General features: G+C 45.6%; 1 protein-coding gene across 1 annotated transcript; it reads left to right on the forward strand.

The window, feature by feature from the left end:
- Positions 1-250: 250 nt before the first annotated feature.
- On the forward strand, positions 251-1,829 carry LOC136539805 (transcription factor MYB8-like). The gene is made up of 3 exons (XM_066531789.1): positions 251-562; positions 714-843; positions 996-1,829. Exons 1-3 carry the CDS (start codon positions 430-432, stop codon positions 1,714-1,716), a joined length of 984 nt encoding a protein of 327 aa, XP_066387886.1. The 5' UTR covers positions 251-429; the 3' UTR covers positions 1,717-1,829.
- The last annotated feature ends 17,175 nt before the right edge of the window (positions 1,830-19,004 follow it).

Raw genomic sequence — 19,004 nt, forward strand, 5'->3', positions numbered from 1 at the left:
GGGCTACCACGGCCCGGCGGCCCTCTGGCAGACTAGCTAGCAAAGCGAGCCAAGAGAAGCGAGCTGCTCCGCTGTGCAACCGTGCAACCCAGCAAAGTGTGGGCTCGCGCTAGCGCTGTTGCTCCACTTGTAAAGGCAGCCAGGCCAAGCGGCACCGCACTGTACCTGCACCTACCTGAGAGCGACCTCCCGCTTCCTCTCGCTCTTCGCTCCAGGCAGCTCGGCACGGCACACACCGGCTGGCTGCTGGTGCTGGCATCTCTTTTATGTCTCTCTTTCTCCTGGCCTCTCTTCAATTCGGCCCTTAGCCTGCCACCATCATATCTCGATCGCCTTCCATATAACGATCGATCATCGTCAAGGATCGGTTGGCGCGAGCCTCAGAGTGAGGCCAACCGATCGATCGACGACATCCACGGGTTGCCCGGCATGGCGAAGCAGTCGTGCTGCCACAAGAAGAAGCTGAGGAGAGGGCTCTGGTCCCCCGAGGAGGACGAGAAGCTCATGAACCACATTGCCCAGTACGGCCACGGCTGCTGGAGCTCCGTGCCCAAGCTTGCAGGTATCATTTGCTTGCATGTATAGATGCACAGACAGAATTACTAGCTAGCAGCGACCTTCACTTGCTAGCAGCAGCGGCAGAAGTTCAGTACTTGGTTGTAAACTGTGGTGCATTACAGTGTTGTTTGGCTAATCGATCTGTTTCTGTTCAGGCCTCGACAGGTGTGGCAAGAGCTGCAGGCTGAGGTGGATAAACTACCTGAGGCCAGACCTCAAGAGGGGAACATTCTCACAAGAGGAGGAGGACCTCATCATACACCTCCACTCCTTGCTGGGAAACAAGTAAGCTTTTTTCATGCATCTTTGCATTGTCTGCGAACAACTATGCTAGCTCTTCGATGTTAGTTGCAAATATACTTACATGCATGGCGAGCAACAATGGAGCTAGCGAGAATCTAATAACTCTGCGTGTGCATGGTGATTAACATGGCCAGGTGGTCTCAGATTGCGGCGCAGCTGCCTGGCCGGACGGACAACGAGGTCAAGAACTTCTGGAACTCGTACATCAAGAAGAGGCTCAGGGAGCGCGGCATCGACCCCGCCACCCACCAACCGCTCACCGAGCCTGCCGCGGCGGCGGCGACTGCCACCACCACCGTCAGCCGCCGCGCGGTGTTCGGGGACGTCGATCTCATCCCGACTACTACACCAATCCAGGCGGCGCCGTTCGAGGGGCCATCAATGCTGGACGGCGTGACGAAGCTCCCGGTGGAGTTGGACTGGCCCATCGCCGGCGACGGGGTGCCGTCTTCGTCGCTGTCAAGGCCGTGCTACTTTCAGGGGGCCTGCTTCAACATGGACGCGCTGCAGCAGCAGCACTGCGGCTCCATCCCGCCGGCGCCGGTCGTCCCGTCGGCCTCCAGTCCCAGCGCGCTGACCTCGATGGCAGAGGCCGAACACTGCAACACCAACATCACCGGCGGCAGCTTCCCATGGTTGGAGCTCGGGGCAAGCGCGGTGGCTGATGCCGGCCACGTCGACAGCTGCTACGCCGGCGCGCTGGACGAGCTCAGGTGGTCGGAGTACTTCGACAGTGCCTTCCAGGCCGCCGCGAGCCAGCAAGGCGCCCTGCAGGCGGCGGGGCAGTGTGTCTACGGCGGCAAGGATGACGTCCCGGTGCACTTCGACGTCCATGGGCTAAGCAACTGGTGCTAATCCATCACTCAGTGCAAGAACCCACGGAAGAAGAAACAGTTCATCAGTGTGAATTAATTACTGTTTATATAGCCTGCAGATGCAAATTACTACCGGCATTTCATGTGGTGTTATCCCCCCCCCCCCCCCCCCCCCCCCCCCCCCCCCCCCCTTATTATATTATGATGTTGCTGTGTTGATGAGCAGCGGATAAGTTCGTGTTTGTGGTGATTACATTTGAAGTGTTTAACACACATGTAAAGTACATATACGATGTTGTTAATGAGTAAATACTGCAGAAAGAGGGACAGAGAGATGAACGGGCCATGTGGTTAAATAAAAATGTGAATTATTATGTGATTAGCTCAGCATATTATATGCATGCATGCATGTATTTGACTTTATCTTCGGGCCCCTTTGCTCCTGTTTCGTCGTTTCTGCTTTGTCCATTAATGGAATTTTGGTCCCATTTTCTTGGGTTGATCTGTGGATGTAACATGTAAGTACTTCCATTATTTAATATCTGTTCTATATGCGAGTAGCGAGAAGAACAGGTTAATTTACGTTAGTTGGGATGGCAAATCATGTAGTTTTGGTGACATAAAGATCTTAATACTATATGGCCCTGTTCACTTCTCTTATAATTTATTGTTTTAGCTTGTTTTTTCAGCCGCAACAATATTTTTCTCTCACAACAAATCAATCGGAACAGTGTTTTGGCTTGTTTTTTCAGTGAAGCGAACGGGGCTATAACTCATACACTTGTGTAATAATGACTCTATATCAATCCTTTCCTATGCATATTTAGATGGTTATTTTTAATTACAAACTTGTTGGGTACACTTCCTTTCATCACAAATAGAAGTTAAAAAAAATTACTTCCACATGTAGCATATATCAAAATATAAGTTATTTTAATTAAGCTAACTTTATATTACAATGGTTTTCTATAATAAACCTATTAATGTCAATCTTGTTTTGTCAATCTATATATAATTTTAGAAACGGATGACCATAGTTTTAAAAATTGACTTAAGACAAACCTACTAGATGGATTTAGTTACATGTACGATCAGGGGAAGTATATTTTGCTTTTGAAAATTTTTAGTATTTGCTCTTCACATGCCACAGTATCTTGTTGTCTCCTTGATCGACTTCCGCAAATGAGGAATTATAGGGAAATATGACACAACCTTCATGGCTTCATGGGTTGTTTCTTCTGTGGCTCGTCATTCTCCACCTTTTCCTTGACCATCTTGTACTTGTACCATGTAGCTATGTGTACACAGGACATGCATCAAAGTCCATATAATCGACATGATACAAATATACAATTACTATGACTTGTATGGATTTTTTCGTACTTGTATCCCATTGGACATATCATTTTTTTGGATAGGTAAGTGTTGTCATGTAGCTCTTTGAATGAAGCTAGCATTGGACCAACATTACTTGCCCTCAGCTACGACCGCATAAGATCATGTTTCAATTTTGACATTTTTGACATTTTGTTCGCTCAAACTTTTTAAAAATTCTTGCATCAAGGAATTCTTGCTCCACATCGCGCACAGGTCTACACCATCTTCCACATAAGGGTCGCGCCATTAAAGGCTAGGCACGCCGTTGCCGTGGGCACTACCCACCCTGCCATCTTGAGCCAAATTGGCTGCACCCCTAGCCCCGCATTGCAGTCCTCCTCGACGTGCGCACCTTAGCCACGTCCTCACTGCTTCCCATACGGTACAGACGCGGCCGTGCCTACACGACTCACCGTCGCCTTGCCGCGTGCACGTGGCCGGCTCGACTAGGGCAGTCTCCGGACGCACCACCAATTTGGGTAGGATCGTGGTGAGACTCTAATGCTTATACGCTGACCGTATTTCTTCTCCGATGGCGGAGCTTGACTGAACAGGGTTGCCGCCGTCGTAGGTTGTCTGCCGCCATGGAGGGAGCTCTTGACCACGTCTCTGTTCATTGCTTCACCTCCCATAGGTTTGTGTTTGCATCTAGGTGAGCATCGGCTCGCTCTCGGGGGTGGGGAGGTGCTAGGGTGGCCGGCGTGACCGCCCAGTGCCGTCACCACCGTGCGGGTGCCCGAGGACTTGGCCGTTGTGAAGATGGAGTGTTCCGAGGGCTAGATCGCTTAAGTCTAGACTATAGGAATAGGGCACATAGTGGTTAGGGGAATAGCAATTAGACTAGGGGCATTTTCGCAATTATGACAGGCGCGCGTGAGCTTCCCTGTCGTGGGCCGTTGCCACGCGGTGGGGCCGCATCCCGCGTGGGCCGTGCCAGCGGATCGCGCATGCGCGCGCTATGAGTGCATGGGCCGAGCCATGATGGGCCGCCCTAGGCGGTTTCATCCTTTTCCTTTCTAAGGAATTAGTTAATGCTTTTCTAGTTTAAATTGTGAACTGATCTTTGATAATTAGTATAAAATTATGTAAGTGTCCAAACATTGTGAAGTAAATTTTGTTAGGTTCCTAAATTCATGATCTAGCTTTTAGTGTATTTAGTTCATATAGTTCTGTGGTATCTTTAGGGTTACTTTATTTGTTGTAATATGCTTGTTGTTTTTATGATTATTTAGAGAATGAATTTTCGTGATGAAATGGTAGAAGTGCTAGCCCTAAATTTTTTATAGTAGGCTCATAACATTATTAGGCACTCACTGTAATTTTTATAGCCTTAGAATATACTGAGAAATATGGTAGCTAAGTATTCCTTGTTATAGTATATATATTAAATCGATAATAAGAATAGGGATGCCGTTAGTTGCTAAGATAATACATGCAATGTTTCATACCTGTTTAGTGGTAGTAATAGATAACTTAGTGTCTTAGTCAGTAGAACTAGCTTAGTAGCTTGATAGATGTATTCTTATTTTAAGAGTTGCTGTTGCCGTATTATTAAGTGTTGCATCATCATTTCATGCATATAGATAACGAGTTGGTAGAGTTTGTGCCTGTGGACGAGCAGGAGTATGAGGAGATCATCGAGGAGTATGAGGAGGAGATTCTCATACAGGAAGAAGCCCCGGAGCCATTAGCTGCTGACTTTGTTGACACCCCGCCTACCCAAGGCAAGCCCCAATACATAACTCTTATTTTGAATGATCACTGAATATATATATGATGTGCATTTACGTTATAAGCATTTTATGGAAACTACTTGCATAGATATACCTACCTATGAGTCTTACTAGCATAGGGCAAGTAGTTGCTATGCTCAAGATTTTGGTAGCGTGAGTAACCTGCCGTTACTCATAATAGGTGATTATTATTATCACTCATGATAAAAATGGTGAAAGGACAAATGGAGACCGAGCAGGGAGGTGGTTCAGGCATTGGTGGGTGTAAGGGGTTGTGTCCTGTGGTCAACAGGGCATAGCTTGGTTACACTATTTTTCTATATGTGTTAGTTAAGGACCGGCCGTTGCATTGGGTTCTAGGCAAGTCACAAACTTATTTTCCCGAACACATACTTGTGTATGGGCATAGGAAAGGCTTCTTGCTCTCTTATCGTGGGTTTCGGCTCCTTCCGGACCGACTGATTGGGGGCAGGGATGGAGGAGATCTAAGCAACACACTGAGTCCGAGACTTAGGAGCGGGGGCTTGGAGTCCAAGTTTGGATGGGGACCTAGACCCCGTGATAGGAGAGTGGTGGGTTGGTCCTGCTTGTGCTTGGGTTACAAGTGGGACGTGTGTCTCGGGGTACCCAGCTGGGCACATTGATTCACAAATTGCCAGGCGATCCGGTGCGTCTTGTCTACAGTCTAGCATCGTAGTAAGAACTGAAAGATGGAAAGTGGTGAAAAGGAACTATTTGCTCAACTCTTGCTTGAAAGTAGAACATGTGCTTACATAGAATGGTTAGATAATAAGCTAATCATGACTACTAATAGTAAACATACATAAGGATTTACTATTAGTATTGCTTTCCACAAAAAGAAAACCCAGCAAACCATAAAACTTATCATATCCCTTGGAGTCGGGAAAATTTTCCCACTAGTCGGATAAGTCTTGTGAGTATATTGTGCACTTAGGGTTTATTTACCCCTGTTGTAGGTACAGTTTGAGGAGTAGTCATTGTGTGAAGGTTTCTTTTGGTGGGCACAGATGGATCCTTGTATATTATCGATAGATGTTTCTTTTTATTCCGTTGTTAATTTTCGCACTCTGAATTTGGTACTATAATAATATATTTCTAAGAACTCTGGATGTATGAAATGGACTAAGTAATGTAAACTTGTTCTTATTATTGGATCCTGAGAGAAAAATGTGGATTATTCGGGCTCTCCCTTGGGGTGTGCTCGACGGAGTCCGCCCGATGTAGCTCGCTCTCGGGGTGCTTAGTGTCTAGTGGAAGACAAGTGCCTCTGTAAGTGCATTATTTTGGGTGGTTCTGCCACAGAGCCCCTCACAAGGATGCCCTCGCAAGGGCCAAGCTCCCACCCAGGTAACTCCATGAATAGCCCCTTGGCCTTTCCTATGCACAAGTGGGTCCCCAAGATGTCCTCTCCCGGACTGCTCCCCACCATCTTCACTATCGAGCTTTTAGCCAAAATGTCATGGGCCTCATTCCCTTCTGTAAACTGGTGACGGCCATGCCAGAAACACAGTTGGTGTGATCTTGCAAGACTACAAGCCCCTCTAAGTACAAAGATTGTGCACGTAAGCACCGAGTGGTAAGAGGTATGCAAACCTCACTAAACACTTGAAGCTCTAGTTTGGTTTTGGTGAATTGATGAAACCCTAAGTGCTAACCTAGTTTATCAAAGTGATTATGAGATAGGTAGCACTATTCCAAGTGATGAAGCAAATGAAGATCATGACATGATGATGATGCCATGGTGATGATCAAGTGCTTGGACTTGAAAAGAAGAAAGAGAAAAACAAAAAGCTCAAGGCAAAGATATAAATGGTAGGAGCCATTTTGTTTTGGTGATCGAGACACTTAGTGAGTGTGATCACATTTAGGATCGATAGCCATACTATTAAGAGGGGTGAAACTCGTATCGAAATGCGGTTATCAAAGTGCCACTAGATGCTCTAACTCATTGCATATGCATTTAGAATCTAGTGGAGTGCTAACACCCTTGAAAATGTTTGTGAAAATATGCTAACACATGTGCACAAGGTGATACAGTTGGTGGTTGGCACCTTTGAGCAAGGGTGAAGAAGATAGAGTTGAAAAGGAGTTAGTCACGATGGTCACGCAGTGACCGGATGCTGGGGTCCTGCATCCGGTTAGTGAAAATAGTGAAGACGCTAGTGTCGGTCTTCGACCAGACACTGGGTCACTTAGTGACTGGACGCTGATGGGGTGCATCTGGTCCAGCTGATGTGGCAGCACACAATGAAGAGGGTGACTGACTAGACACTGGGTGAGTCTGGTCAAGGGTGACCGGACACGTCCGATCGTGAAAAATTGTGTTTGGATGCTTACTGGAAATGACCGGACGCTGAGGTCCTGCATCCAGTCACTTTGAAGCAGCGCGTCTGGTCACTACTTAAATGTACTGATGACCATTGAGATTGGGCGATCAGCGTTTGAAGCCGATGACATGTGGGAAGCATCGGGCGACCAAATGCTAGGGTCCTGCGTCCGGTCGATCTGACCGGAGTGTCTAGTTGCCCCGTGTTCAGTGCAGCGAGGAGCCCAACGGCTCTATTCATGGGGGCTCTCTATTTAAGCCCCATGGCTGGCTCAAGCTCACTTGCTTAGCCTTTTACTTTGACATAGCAACCTTGTGAGCTTAGTCAAAGCCCTCCCACTCATCTCTATCATTGATTCATCATCTTTGTGAGACTGGGAGAGAATCCAAGTGCATTGCTTCAGTGTTTGCATCTAGAGGCACTTGGTGTTCATGTTTCGCTGCGGGATTCGCTTGTTACTCTTGGTGGTTGCCATCACCTAGATGGCTTGGAGCAGCGAGGATCGTCGAGCGGAGGTTGGTGATTGTCTCCGGCTCCGATTATGGTGATTGTGAAGGGTTCTTGACCTTTCCCCGATGGAGAGCCAAAAGGTACTCTAGTGAATTGCTCGTGGCTTGTGTGATCCTCATCTTGTGTTGGTTGTGCGGCACCCTATTGTGGGTTTGGCGTGTGATGCCAATTAGCGCTTGAACCTCCTAGTGAGTGAATCGCTACAACGAGGACTAGCTTGCCGGCAAGCAAGTGAATCTCGGTAAAAAAAATCTTTGTGTCATCATTTGATTCCGAGGTGATTGGTATTCATTCTTGTGATTGATTGGCTCCTTACTCGACACGGTGGTATAACCATCTTGCTCACTCTCTTTACATTACCACAAACTAGTTGTCAAGCTCTTTAGTGTAGCTAGTTGTGAGAGCTTGTTAGTTTGGTTAGTGTGGCTCTTTAGTTTGCATTTGAGAGCGTACTAACTTAGTATAGTGACATAGCCATTGTGTGGATAAAAACTATATAAACTAGAATTATGGTAGGTGGCTTGCCTTTTTAGTAGGCTAGCTCAACACTTGCTTCACCTCATAACTGTCTAACCGGTTTGTTAAGTGTTGTTGTAGAAATTTTTAATAGGATATTCATCCCCCTCTAGCCGTTAGGACCTTTCAAGTGGTATTAGAGCCGAGGCCACCGTGATTTGAGGCTTAACATGCTTTGGTGTAAAAATGGCTCAAATCAACAACACCAAGAAGCCACCCCAATTTGATGGCTCAAATTATCCCTATTGGAAAGCTAAGATGACAACTTATATCAAGTCAATCAATAGGAAAGTTTGAAAGATGGTAGAGACAAAGATTGAGATTGAAGATGAAGATGCTCCCACCATTGCCAAAGAAATGCTACTCCAAAATAATGACATTGCTCTTAGTGCTGTCCATGATGCTTTGGATGAGAGAACATTTGAGCAAATCAAGAACATTGAGAGAGCTCATGAGGCATGGAAGAAATTAGAGGAATCATTTGAGGGCACTCAAGCCATGAAGGGTGCAAAGGCATACATTCCCAAAGAGAAGTTCACAAGCTTCAAGATGAAGGAGGATGAGAGTGTGCCGGAGATGTTTCATAGGCTTCAAGTGCTTGTCAATGATCTCAAAGCACTTGGAGAAGAGGTGAAGGACAAGGACTTCTCCCACAAGTTCTTGAGATGCTTGCTTTCAAGATTTGGCACATTAGTCACTATTCTAGTGAGGAGTGGTTTGGACACCATGACACCAAACCAAGTGTTGGAAGACATAATGACCAATGATATATATAGAGATGATGATGAGAAGGAAGAAAAGAAGGAGAAGAAAGATGAGAAGAAGGATGAGAAGAAGAAGAGCATGGCATTCAAGGCCACATCATCCAAGGGCAAGGCAAAGCAAGAAACATCAAGTGAAGATGATAGTTCATTTGATGAGATGGATCATGAAATGATGGCTCTCTTTGTTAAAAGATTTGGCAAGTTCATAATGAAGAAGGGCTACCATGCTAAAAGAAAGAAGTCTTCATCTAAGAATAAGAGTCAAGAAGGTGCTTTAATTATAGAAGCAAAGATCATCTTGTTGCTCAATGCCCATACAATAGCGATAAAGATATTGACAAGAAAAACAAGAAGAAGGACAAGAAGGAAAAGAAAGAGAAGAAGAACAAGATGACCTTCAAGAAGAAGAAGGGTGGTTCATATGTAGTCACTTGGGATAGTGATTCTTCCTCAAGTGATGATGATGATAGTAACGATAACAAGACCACCAAGAAGGAGACACTTGCAAGCATTGCTATCAATGAGAAGCCTTCTCTCTTTGACACTCCATCATGCTTCATGGCTAAGGCCACTAAGGTACAAATTTGTGATGATGGAAGTGATGAGGAATATGATAATGAAAATGAAAATAAAAGTGATAGTGATGATGATGAACCTACTAAGGATGAACTATTTGACATGCTAGAAGATGCTAAAGAACACTTTAACATTAGTTGCAAGCAAGTTGGTCATGTAGAGCAAAAGTGCATGAATAAGAAGTCACAAACTAATGTATCCTCCATTAAGCTTGATTCTTTCTATATGCTTACCAAGGGTACAAATGGTGTAAATGCTAAGTTCATTGGTAAACCATGGATGAGCTCAAAGAAGAAAGCCATTTGGGTGCCAAAGAGCTTGGTCATTAACCTTCAAGGACCCAAGCAACTTTGGGTACCTAAAAAGAATTGATCTTCTTTTGTAGGTCAATTACAAAGCCAGAGGAAAGCATTGGGTTCTTGATAGTGGGTGCACTCAACACATGACTGGTGATGCAAGAATGTTCAACTCAATCAACACCAATGACAATGATGGTTATGATAGTATCATATTTGGTGACAATGGCAAAGGCAAGGTCAAAGGGCTTGGTAAGATTGCAATATCCAATGACATGAGCATATCCAATGTATTGCTAGTAGAGAGCTTGAACTTCAATTTGCTATCCGTGGCTAATTGTGTGATCTTGGATTCAAATGCATATTTGGGGTAGATGATGTAGAGATCATATGTGTAGATGGCTCCAATTTGATCTTCAATGGCTTTAGATATGAGAATCTATACTTGGTTGATTTCAAAGCTAGTGAAGCTAAATTATCTATATGCTTGTTCACTAAGTCTAGCATGGGTTGGTTATGGCATACAAGGCTTGGTCATATTGGAATGAAACAATTGAATAGATTGGTTAAGCATGACTTGGTTAAAGGCTTGAAAGATGTTGTGTTTGAGAAGGATAAACTTTGTAGCTCTTGTCAAGCCAGCAAACAAGTTGGAAACACCCATCTTAAGAAAAGCATGATGAGCACTAGTAAAGCATTTGAGATATTGCACATAGACTTGTTTGGGCCAACACAATACACTAGCATTGGTGATAACAAATATGGATTTGTGATAGTGAATGATTATACAAGATACACTTGGGTATTCTTTCTAGTGGACAAAAGTGATGTGTTTGCAACATTCAAATCATTTGTCAAGGGCATTCACAATGAGTTTGAAACAACCATCAAGAGAGTTAGAAGTGACAATGTTAGTGAGTTTAAGAACACTAGAATTGATAAGTTGTGTGATGAATTTGGAATTAGACATCAATTCTCAGCCAAGTACACTCCACAATCAAATGGCCTTGTTGAGAGGAAGAATATGACACTCATTGATATGGCAAGGTCTATGCTTAGTGAGTACAATGTGAGTCATCCATTGAACCAAAGAAGATAGATGAAGCATTGAAGGATGTTGATTGGGTGAATGCTATGCATGAAGAACTGAACAATTTCACAAGAAATCAAGTGTGGGAATTAGTAGAAAGACCAAAGGGACACAATGTGATTGGAACCAAATGGGTCTTTAGAAACAAGCAAGATCAAGATGGGATAGTAGTAAGGAACAAAGCAAGATTGGTAGCTCAAGGATATACACAAGTGGAAGGTCTTGACTTTGGAGAAACATATGCCCTAGTTGCTAGATTGGAAGCAATTAGAATCTTGCTAGCCTATGCTTGTGCCCACAACATCAAGCTCTATCAAATGGATGTTAAGAGTGCATTTCTCAATGGTTACATCAATGAAGAAGTATATGTTGAGCAACCTCCCAGTTTTGAAGATGACAAGAAGCCCAACCATGTGTATAAGTTGAAGAAGGCATTGTATGGCTTGAAGCAAGCACCTAGAGCATGATATGACAGATTGAGGGACTTCCTACTCTCTAAAGGGTTCATGATGGGTAAGGTTGACACCACTGTTTTTATCAAGAAGATTGGAAAAGATTTATTTGTGTTGCAAATCTATGATGATGACATCATATTTGGATCAACCAATGAAGACTTTTGTGAAGAATTTGAAAAGATGATGGCTAATAAATTTGAGATGTCCATGATTGGAGAATTAAGTTACTTCCTTGGTCTTCAAATCAAGCAATTGAAGAATGGTACATTTGTGAGTCAAGGAAAGTATATCAAGGACATGATCAAGAAGTTTGGCATGAGTGATAGCAAAGCCATTAGCACACCAATGGGAACAAATGGCAACTTAGATAGTGCTGCAAGTGGCAATATGATGGATCAAAAATTATATCGGTCTATGATTGGAAGCCTACTCTATATGACCGCATCAAGGCCAGATGTCATGTTTAGTGTATGCATGTGTGCAAGATTTCAAGCCTCACCAAGAGAAAGTCATTTGAATGCTACAAAGAGAATATTGAGGTACTTGAAGTATACACAAAAATGTTGGTTTGTGGTATCCCAAAGGAGCAAAGTTTGAGCTAATTGGTTACTTCGACTCGGATTATGCAAGATGCAAGGTTGAAAGGAAGAGCACCTCGGGCATATGTCAATTGTTGGGAAGATCACTTATTTCATGGTCATCAAAGAAGCGAAATAGTGTTGCATTATCAACCGCCAAAACCGAATACATATCCGCCAGTAGTTGTTGTGCACAAATACTTTAGATGATGGCCACCTTAAATGACTTTGGAATCAAGTTCAAGAAAGTGCCATTGCTATGTGACAATGAGAGTGCAATTAAGTTAACCAATAATCTGGTTCAACATGCAAGAACAAAGCACATTGATGTCCTCCATCATTTCATAAGAGATCACTAACAAAAAGGGGATATTTGCATTGAGAGTGTAGGCATCGAAGATCAACTTGCTGATATATTCACCAAGCCATTGGATGAGAAAAGGTTTTGCAAGCTAAGGAATGAGTTGAACATATTGGATTTCTCAAATATGTGTTGATGCACCCCCACTCATATGACATGCCTCTCTTTTGAGCAATCCAAGTTTAAAGTTGATTGGCATGGCATACATCCTTGCTAAGGACATGTTTAGTGCATCTAGTCATCTCTCACATTGAATAGGCTCATTCATGAAAATCAAATAATTTTGATGATTGTATGGTACCACTATTGCTTCTATGCTTATTTTGATCTAGTGGTAGGATATGACATGTTTGTGGGCTTGTAAACCTAGTGTTTGATCTAGAAAATGAGCTCTAAGTGTTTAACTCAACATGATATAAGATAATCCTTATTTGGAGGTGTGAAGAATCTTGTTCTTGGATCAAACCGAGTTAAATATCTTTGACAAATGATCTAGATTGGACCAAATTTGGGAAAATGATCCTCACCCCATTGATTGACATTGATAATCTCAACCTATCTATATTTTTAACCTTTGTGGTCATTGATGTCAAAGGGGGAGAAAACAAAGATCTTAGTACATGGGGAGAAAAACAAAGATATTAGTACATGGGAAGAAAAACAAAAATATTAAGTGTACTAAGATAATGAAAAGACAACAAAGGGGGAGAACTTGACATAGGGTGAGAGATATGAAAAAGGAAAGAGAGATATGACAAAGGAAAGGGATCAATTAAAATTTTGAGCACACAAGTAGGGGGAGCAAGCTCATGAACTTGTATGGTGCATTTGAATGTGCAATTCATATGTTTGCTTGCATGGCACAAGTTTTAAATTTCAATATCTATGCTTGTGTGGTGTATGCTAGTTGTAGGTTTGAATGATAAAATAAATAACTAGTATGCATAGGTTATCTAGTGATTTTATTTCCAAGTGGTATCGAACTAACCATGGTGCTAAGGATGGTATATTGGTGCGCTTCGATTGGTATCACGCTTCAAAGGTTCATCTTTTATACCTTTGCATCATTTGGTAGACATTGTCTCCTATATTTCCTATCTGAGCATATGTGCAAGCTACAATCCAAAGTCATTGCACATATATAGGGGGAGCAATTGCTACCATTTGGGGTTCATGAAACTTGTCCATATCCTTTTACACATAGTAAATATGCTTGGACAAGCAACATGGATTCAATTGAATTTCAATTCATATCTTTGTGAAAGGGTTGTCATCAATTACCAAAAAGGGGGAGATTGAAAGCTCTAGTTTGGTTTTGGTGAATTGATGAAACCCTAAGTGCTAACCTAGTTTATCAAAGTGATTATGAGATAGGTAGCACTATTCCAAGTTGTCGGTGCAGAAAGTGATCAACAAGTAAATATTTGTAGTTTTGCCGTACGTTGTGATCGGAGGTGGCTTAGCACTCAATGACATAGGGTTTATACTAGTTCAGGCAACGTGCCCTATGTCTAGTTTGAGTCAGTCGGTGACTTTATTCCTAAGCCTAGGTGCTCAAAGTTTGCAGTGGGGTTACAAACAAGGAGAAAGATGGGGGTACAAGAGGTCCGGTCGGACTTTGGTCAGAAAGGCTAAGAGCGACAAGAGCTCTGCTATGAGCTAAGTGTTCAGCGTGTGCTTATGGTTCAAACCTGGCGGTTCTATGGTTGTGAGCTAGTGAACTTGGTCGATCTAATGAATCTAGAATCACTTGAATGTTGGGAGAGTGTGCATCCCCTTTTATAGATGAAGGGGGTGGCCTTACATGTGAGAGGGAGAGAGTACGTATGCTTCTAAGCCTTGTTGCCCACGCTGGCGGGTATAGGATGATGGTAGGCACCCACAACACTGTTGGATGTTAGATTCATGTGGGAGGTTCTGTTGTTTTGTTCAGGTATGGCAGATGTCGATACCTGCTATACTGTCGATGTCTAGAGGCATGTGAGGAGTTTCACCATGTTCACTCGGTGTGGTAAATACCGACGCCCACAACACTATCGATGCCCAGAGGCACATGGGGGGAGCCTTACCATATGGGAGTTAATGGCGCCCACAATATTGTACGGAAAATGTCGGCGCCTACAACACTGTTTGTGTTAGGGAGGTTGTAGAGTACTATTTATGCAGGTGTACAGGGTACAGTCCCTAGTATCATGGTTTGACTTGTGCACTCTGCCTTGCTTTCTCCATTCGTTCCTCGGTCCTTTTCGAGCGGACGTCCCCGGTCGGTTGGTCCTAGTCGGTTCTAATCACGCCAGTCAGAGACGAGCAGTGAGCAGGGTTTTTGCATACCCTGGTCAGAGACATGGGGTCAGAGTCAGAAGTAGTGTTTTGGCAAGGCCTTCCAGTCAGAGAGGCCGTCCAAAGGCAGGCTAGAGACCAAAGTGAGCCCTCTGGTCAGAGAGGTGGGCTAGAGTCAGAAAACAGGCATCGCTCCTCCTCGGCTAGACCGGTCGGTGATTGGATCGCCCTTTTGGCCTACTGTTTAGATACTTGGGCTGGTCCATGAGTTGTGCGCTATCTGCTTGGGCCGAGCCCTTATTCTGGGAAGCCAGTCTATGAGGGACCCCGGGTTTATGAACCTGATAGGAGCCTCTGAGCCCCCGGATGGTTTGGGTAGAATAGTCTAGGGGTTTTTTGTCTTGATGGCGGGTGCGCGTGAGCGCACCCATGGTTGTAGCCCCCCGAGCCCTCGGATGATTCAGGCAGAATCGACCGGGGTTTTTTTTTGTGTTGCCAGCGGGGGAGTTTTTCATTTCATCAGTGGGTGCACGTGAGCGCACCCGCGGGTGTAGCCCCTGAGCCCCCAGGCAAATCAGGCAGAATCATCTGGGGGTGTTTGTCAGTGGGCATGTGTGCGTGTTTTTTAGTCGAGATAGAGTCATCAACCAAGGTGTCGTTGCACAGCTGAGGCGGTTAGTTTTGAGGGATTAGGTGAGATGGAGCTCATGGATCCTGGCGTCGGTGCGTGCTGTGGGACTGGGCGAGGCAGTTAGTCTTAGGGATCAGACGAGACAGAACTCGTGGGTCCTAGCATTGGTGCGCGTCGTGGGATCGGGCGAGGCAGTTAGTCTTAGGTATTAGACAAGACAGAACTCGTGGGTCCTAGCGTCGGTGCGCGCCATGGGATCAGGCGAATTAGATTAATGGATCCTGGCCTTGTTGCAGCCCATGCAGCTGAGGTAGTTAGTTTAGTTAGTTTTAGGGATCAGGCGAGCTGGGGGTCACGGATCCTAATGGGGCGAGTTTGGGGTTGCAGACCTAGACATTTGGTGTGCTGTCGAAGCGTAGCTAGATGCAGCGAGTTTGGGGTCGTAGACCTAGGCGTTTGGTGTCCAGTCGAAGCGTAGTCGGATGGGGCAAGTTTGGGGTCGTAGACCCGGGCATTTGGTGTGCAGTCAAAGCGTAGCCGATGGATGGGGTGAGTTCGGAGTCGTAGACCTAGGCGTTTGGTGTCTTGAGCCCCCAAGCCCCATTGGGCTTTTGGTAGGGGTCGGTTTGAGTTGTGTGTGTTACCCTATACTCAGTTTCTCACAATTGGAGGGGCTGAGTTTTGTCCCTTGTCCCAATCACTCGGGCTCGAGTGACGCGCTTGGTGAGTTCGCTAACGGGTATGATCGAGTGGAATCTGGGTCTGTCATTCATGTCGGGGTCGGCATAGCCCTCTTATGACATTCCACTGCTCCTTTGCCTACAACCCAGCAGATGCCTGGGTCATTCCAGAGACCAACCTAGGTGGCCTTATGGCCTCCCCTCGATGAAGATTCTATGGGCTTGGCAGAGGCTTAGGATCAAACGAGAAGGTTGAGATGACCCTATCTGCTAGACTAGGCGAGGGCCGTAAGGGGCTCATTTGCATTTTTCTTCCCTAGCTCTATTTGACATGGGGCGGCTTTGAGCCCTTCGTGGGTTGGCCTTCGAACCCCGGTCGTTCGTTGCTCATGTTGAATGAGGCAACTGCCGCTTTGTGATGCAACACAGAGCATTGTGATGCATTTCGTTACATGTGCGATGCTTAGTTCCTGACCCTTGGGCGGTTCAGGGCCCGAATCGTCTAGGGGGTATGGGTGTATGGAATGAATGCGCATATGGATGTATGAAATGATTATAAAGAAATAGAGGGGTTGGTAGTGTTACCTTGATGACTTGAGTGATGTGGTTTGGAGATCTCTAGTTGGAAATGTCCGACCAAGACCCGTGCTCGTTGTTCGTGATGGAGTCGGCATGGCCTATATGGGGCATCCCTTTGCTCCCTACTATCTCTTGGTGTGTTTTTCTAAGCCGTTCAATCAACTTAGGAAGCCCGATGGTCTCTCCCGGTGGAGATCCCGTTTTGGGTTTTTCCAAGTCCTGCCAAGGGATACGAAGAGCTACCTACGTGTGGTGATGCTTCGGTTTTCATGCCCGATCGTGTGATAGTGGTGGGCCATACCCATTCCACATCTCGTCTCACTAGGTGGTGTTCCTTTTGACCAAGCGTCGTTCCGTCGATCAGCGTGCGTCCCATCGGTCAAGGTGTGTCCCATCGTTTCCCATCAACATTGAATGGGGGAAGGGAGAGAGTTTTTCGCTCTGATCTTTTGCCCCTCTTCGGCTGTTGCATTTCTTCCTTAAATAGGGGGAGGGAGAGGGCTCTCCATTATAGTCCTTTGCCTGTTCTCCAACTATTGTCTCTCCTCCTTCTTCCTCCTCACTGAGAGTGCCTGTATACCGCTGCGGTTCCTAAGTGAGAGAGGGGGTGAGCAAGGGGGAGGACTTACAGATCCTTTCATGAATCTAGAGTGCGATGTCGAGCTAGAGGCTGCCTGGGGTGGTGCTGGCCATCTTTGCCTGAGAAGGGGCAGTTTCCACCGAAGGGGGTGGCGTGCTAGATTCATCTATGAGGCCTTCTTTAGGATGGAGCCATGTGTGGACTTTCTCCGGTGCATCTTCACCGAGCGAGCCTTGTCGGAGGGGAAGTTGCTCAGGATCGTGCCGATGGAGGGTTCCATGCCTGCAGCTGCTCAGGTTGGCTAGTTCATAAAGTTTGATGAGATCTCTTCCAACCATGGTAGCCATACCTCGGTAGCGATGTCCCTGCCCTGGAGCTACCTCAACTGCATGAGAAGGTCAAGAGCTCCATGCTCTTCTACTGAGCATCTATGGGTGCGACGCCCTTAAGGTACCTGTTGTGCTTGCTAAAGTCGAGGGGATGGAAATTGGGCGGGTCCCTTGAGGTACACATTGTGCTCACCGAAGTCAAGGCATTAGAACTGGGTGGGCCCCTATAGCGGTGGTTACGTCTAGCGGCGTGTGCCGTAGTCTCTCCTTTGGCATCAGGCGATGTCATAGAGGGGCCATAGTAGTATTTGGATTAGAAGTTGTTAGAAAAATGTAATAGTTGTGGGTGAGCCCCGTGTGAATAGTTTTTGTATCAATGAATCCATCAGTTCTGTTCTTGTGATAGAACCACACTATCTGTTCCTTGTTTTTTGTATCCTGGCATAACTTTCATTTTTATCCTTTTCTTTTTCACACCTGCCCGTTAGTTCCGTAGGCTACAACTGTTAAGAGCCTAGGCATGGCCCACGAGGCTTGGCTGCTTGTAACCGTAGGTCGTGGCGGGGTGCGTTCGGTTGGGAGTAAGAACAGAGTCACGTAGGGAAATCAAAGGAAATGGAATGTGCTTTCGTTCGGGGACAAAGTTGTTTACCATGTGATAGTAAAAAGAGAGGTAATATTTAGTATTGTACCCTCATGGAGCCCCTGAGCGACCCGAGTTGAAAATGTTCGGGCTAGGGTGCTTTTACAGGAGCAAGTGTTGACTAAAAAGCAGTAAGGCCAAATTTAGGGGAAAAATGACATAGTTGTTTAATGTTCTAAGTGTTGGTGAGAACGTTGCCGTTGTTGTCCTCTAGTCGGTAGGTGTCCGGTTGGATTACTTCGGTCACTGTATAGGGTCCTTCCCATAGTGGAGAGAGTTTGTGTTTTTCCTTCATTGATTTGGTCCTCCGGAGTACGAGATCGCCGACTTTGAGTATCCTCCCTCTGATCTTCCTTTCATGGTACCTGTATAGGGTTTGTTGGTAGCGAGCGGAGCAGATGACGATCGTCTCATGGGCCCCATCAAGCAGGTCGACTACGTCTTGCTGAGCCTCCACAGCTCAGTCGTGGTAGAAAGCCTTTAGTCTTGGGGCATCATGGTCGAGGTCGGAGGACAGCACTACCTCAGCTCCGTAGGCTAGGAAGAAGGGTGTGAACCCTATGGATCAGTTTGGGGTCGTTCTTAGGCTCCAGAGGATCACCCATCGTACTTGTTGAGTCAATCGAAGATGCATGACTTAAGTCCTTGGAGGACCATGCCATTGGCACGCTTGACCTGACCGTTTGTTCATGGATGTCCGACCGAGGCCCAGGCTATCCTGATGCCGTATCCATCACTGAAGTCTAGGAACTTCTTTCTGGTGAAGTTAGTCTTGTGGTCACTGATGATATAGTTAGGAATGCCGAACTGGTAGATGATGTCGAGGAAGAATTTGACTGCCTCTTTCGAGCGGATGTTGGTGATGGGCTTGGCCTCTATCCACTTGGTGAACTTGTCGACTGCTACGAGTAGGTGTGTGAAACCGCCTGGACCCTTTTTGAGGGGTCCCACCATGTCGAGGCCCTAGACCATGAATGGCCAGGTGATGGGGATGGTTTGGAG

The sequence above is a fragment of the Miscanthus floridulus genome, chromosome 2, assembly GCF_019320115.1.
Source record: "Miscanthus floridulus cultivar M001 chromosome 2, ASM1932011v1, whole genome shotgun sequence".
Classification (NCBI taxonomy): domain Eukaryota; kingdom Viridiplantae; phylum Streptophyta; class Magnoliopsida; order Poales; family Poaceae; genus Miscanthus; species Miscanthus floridulus.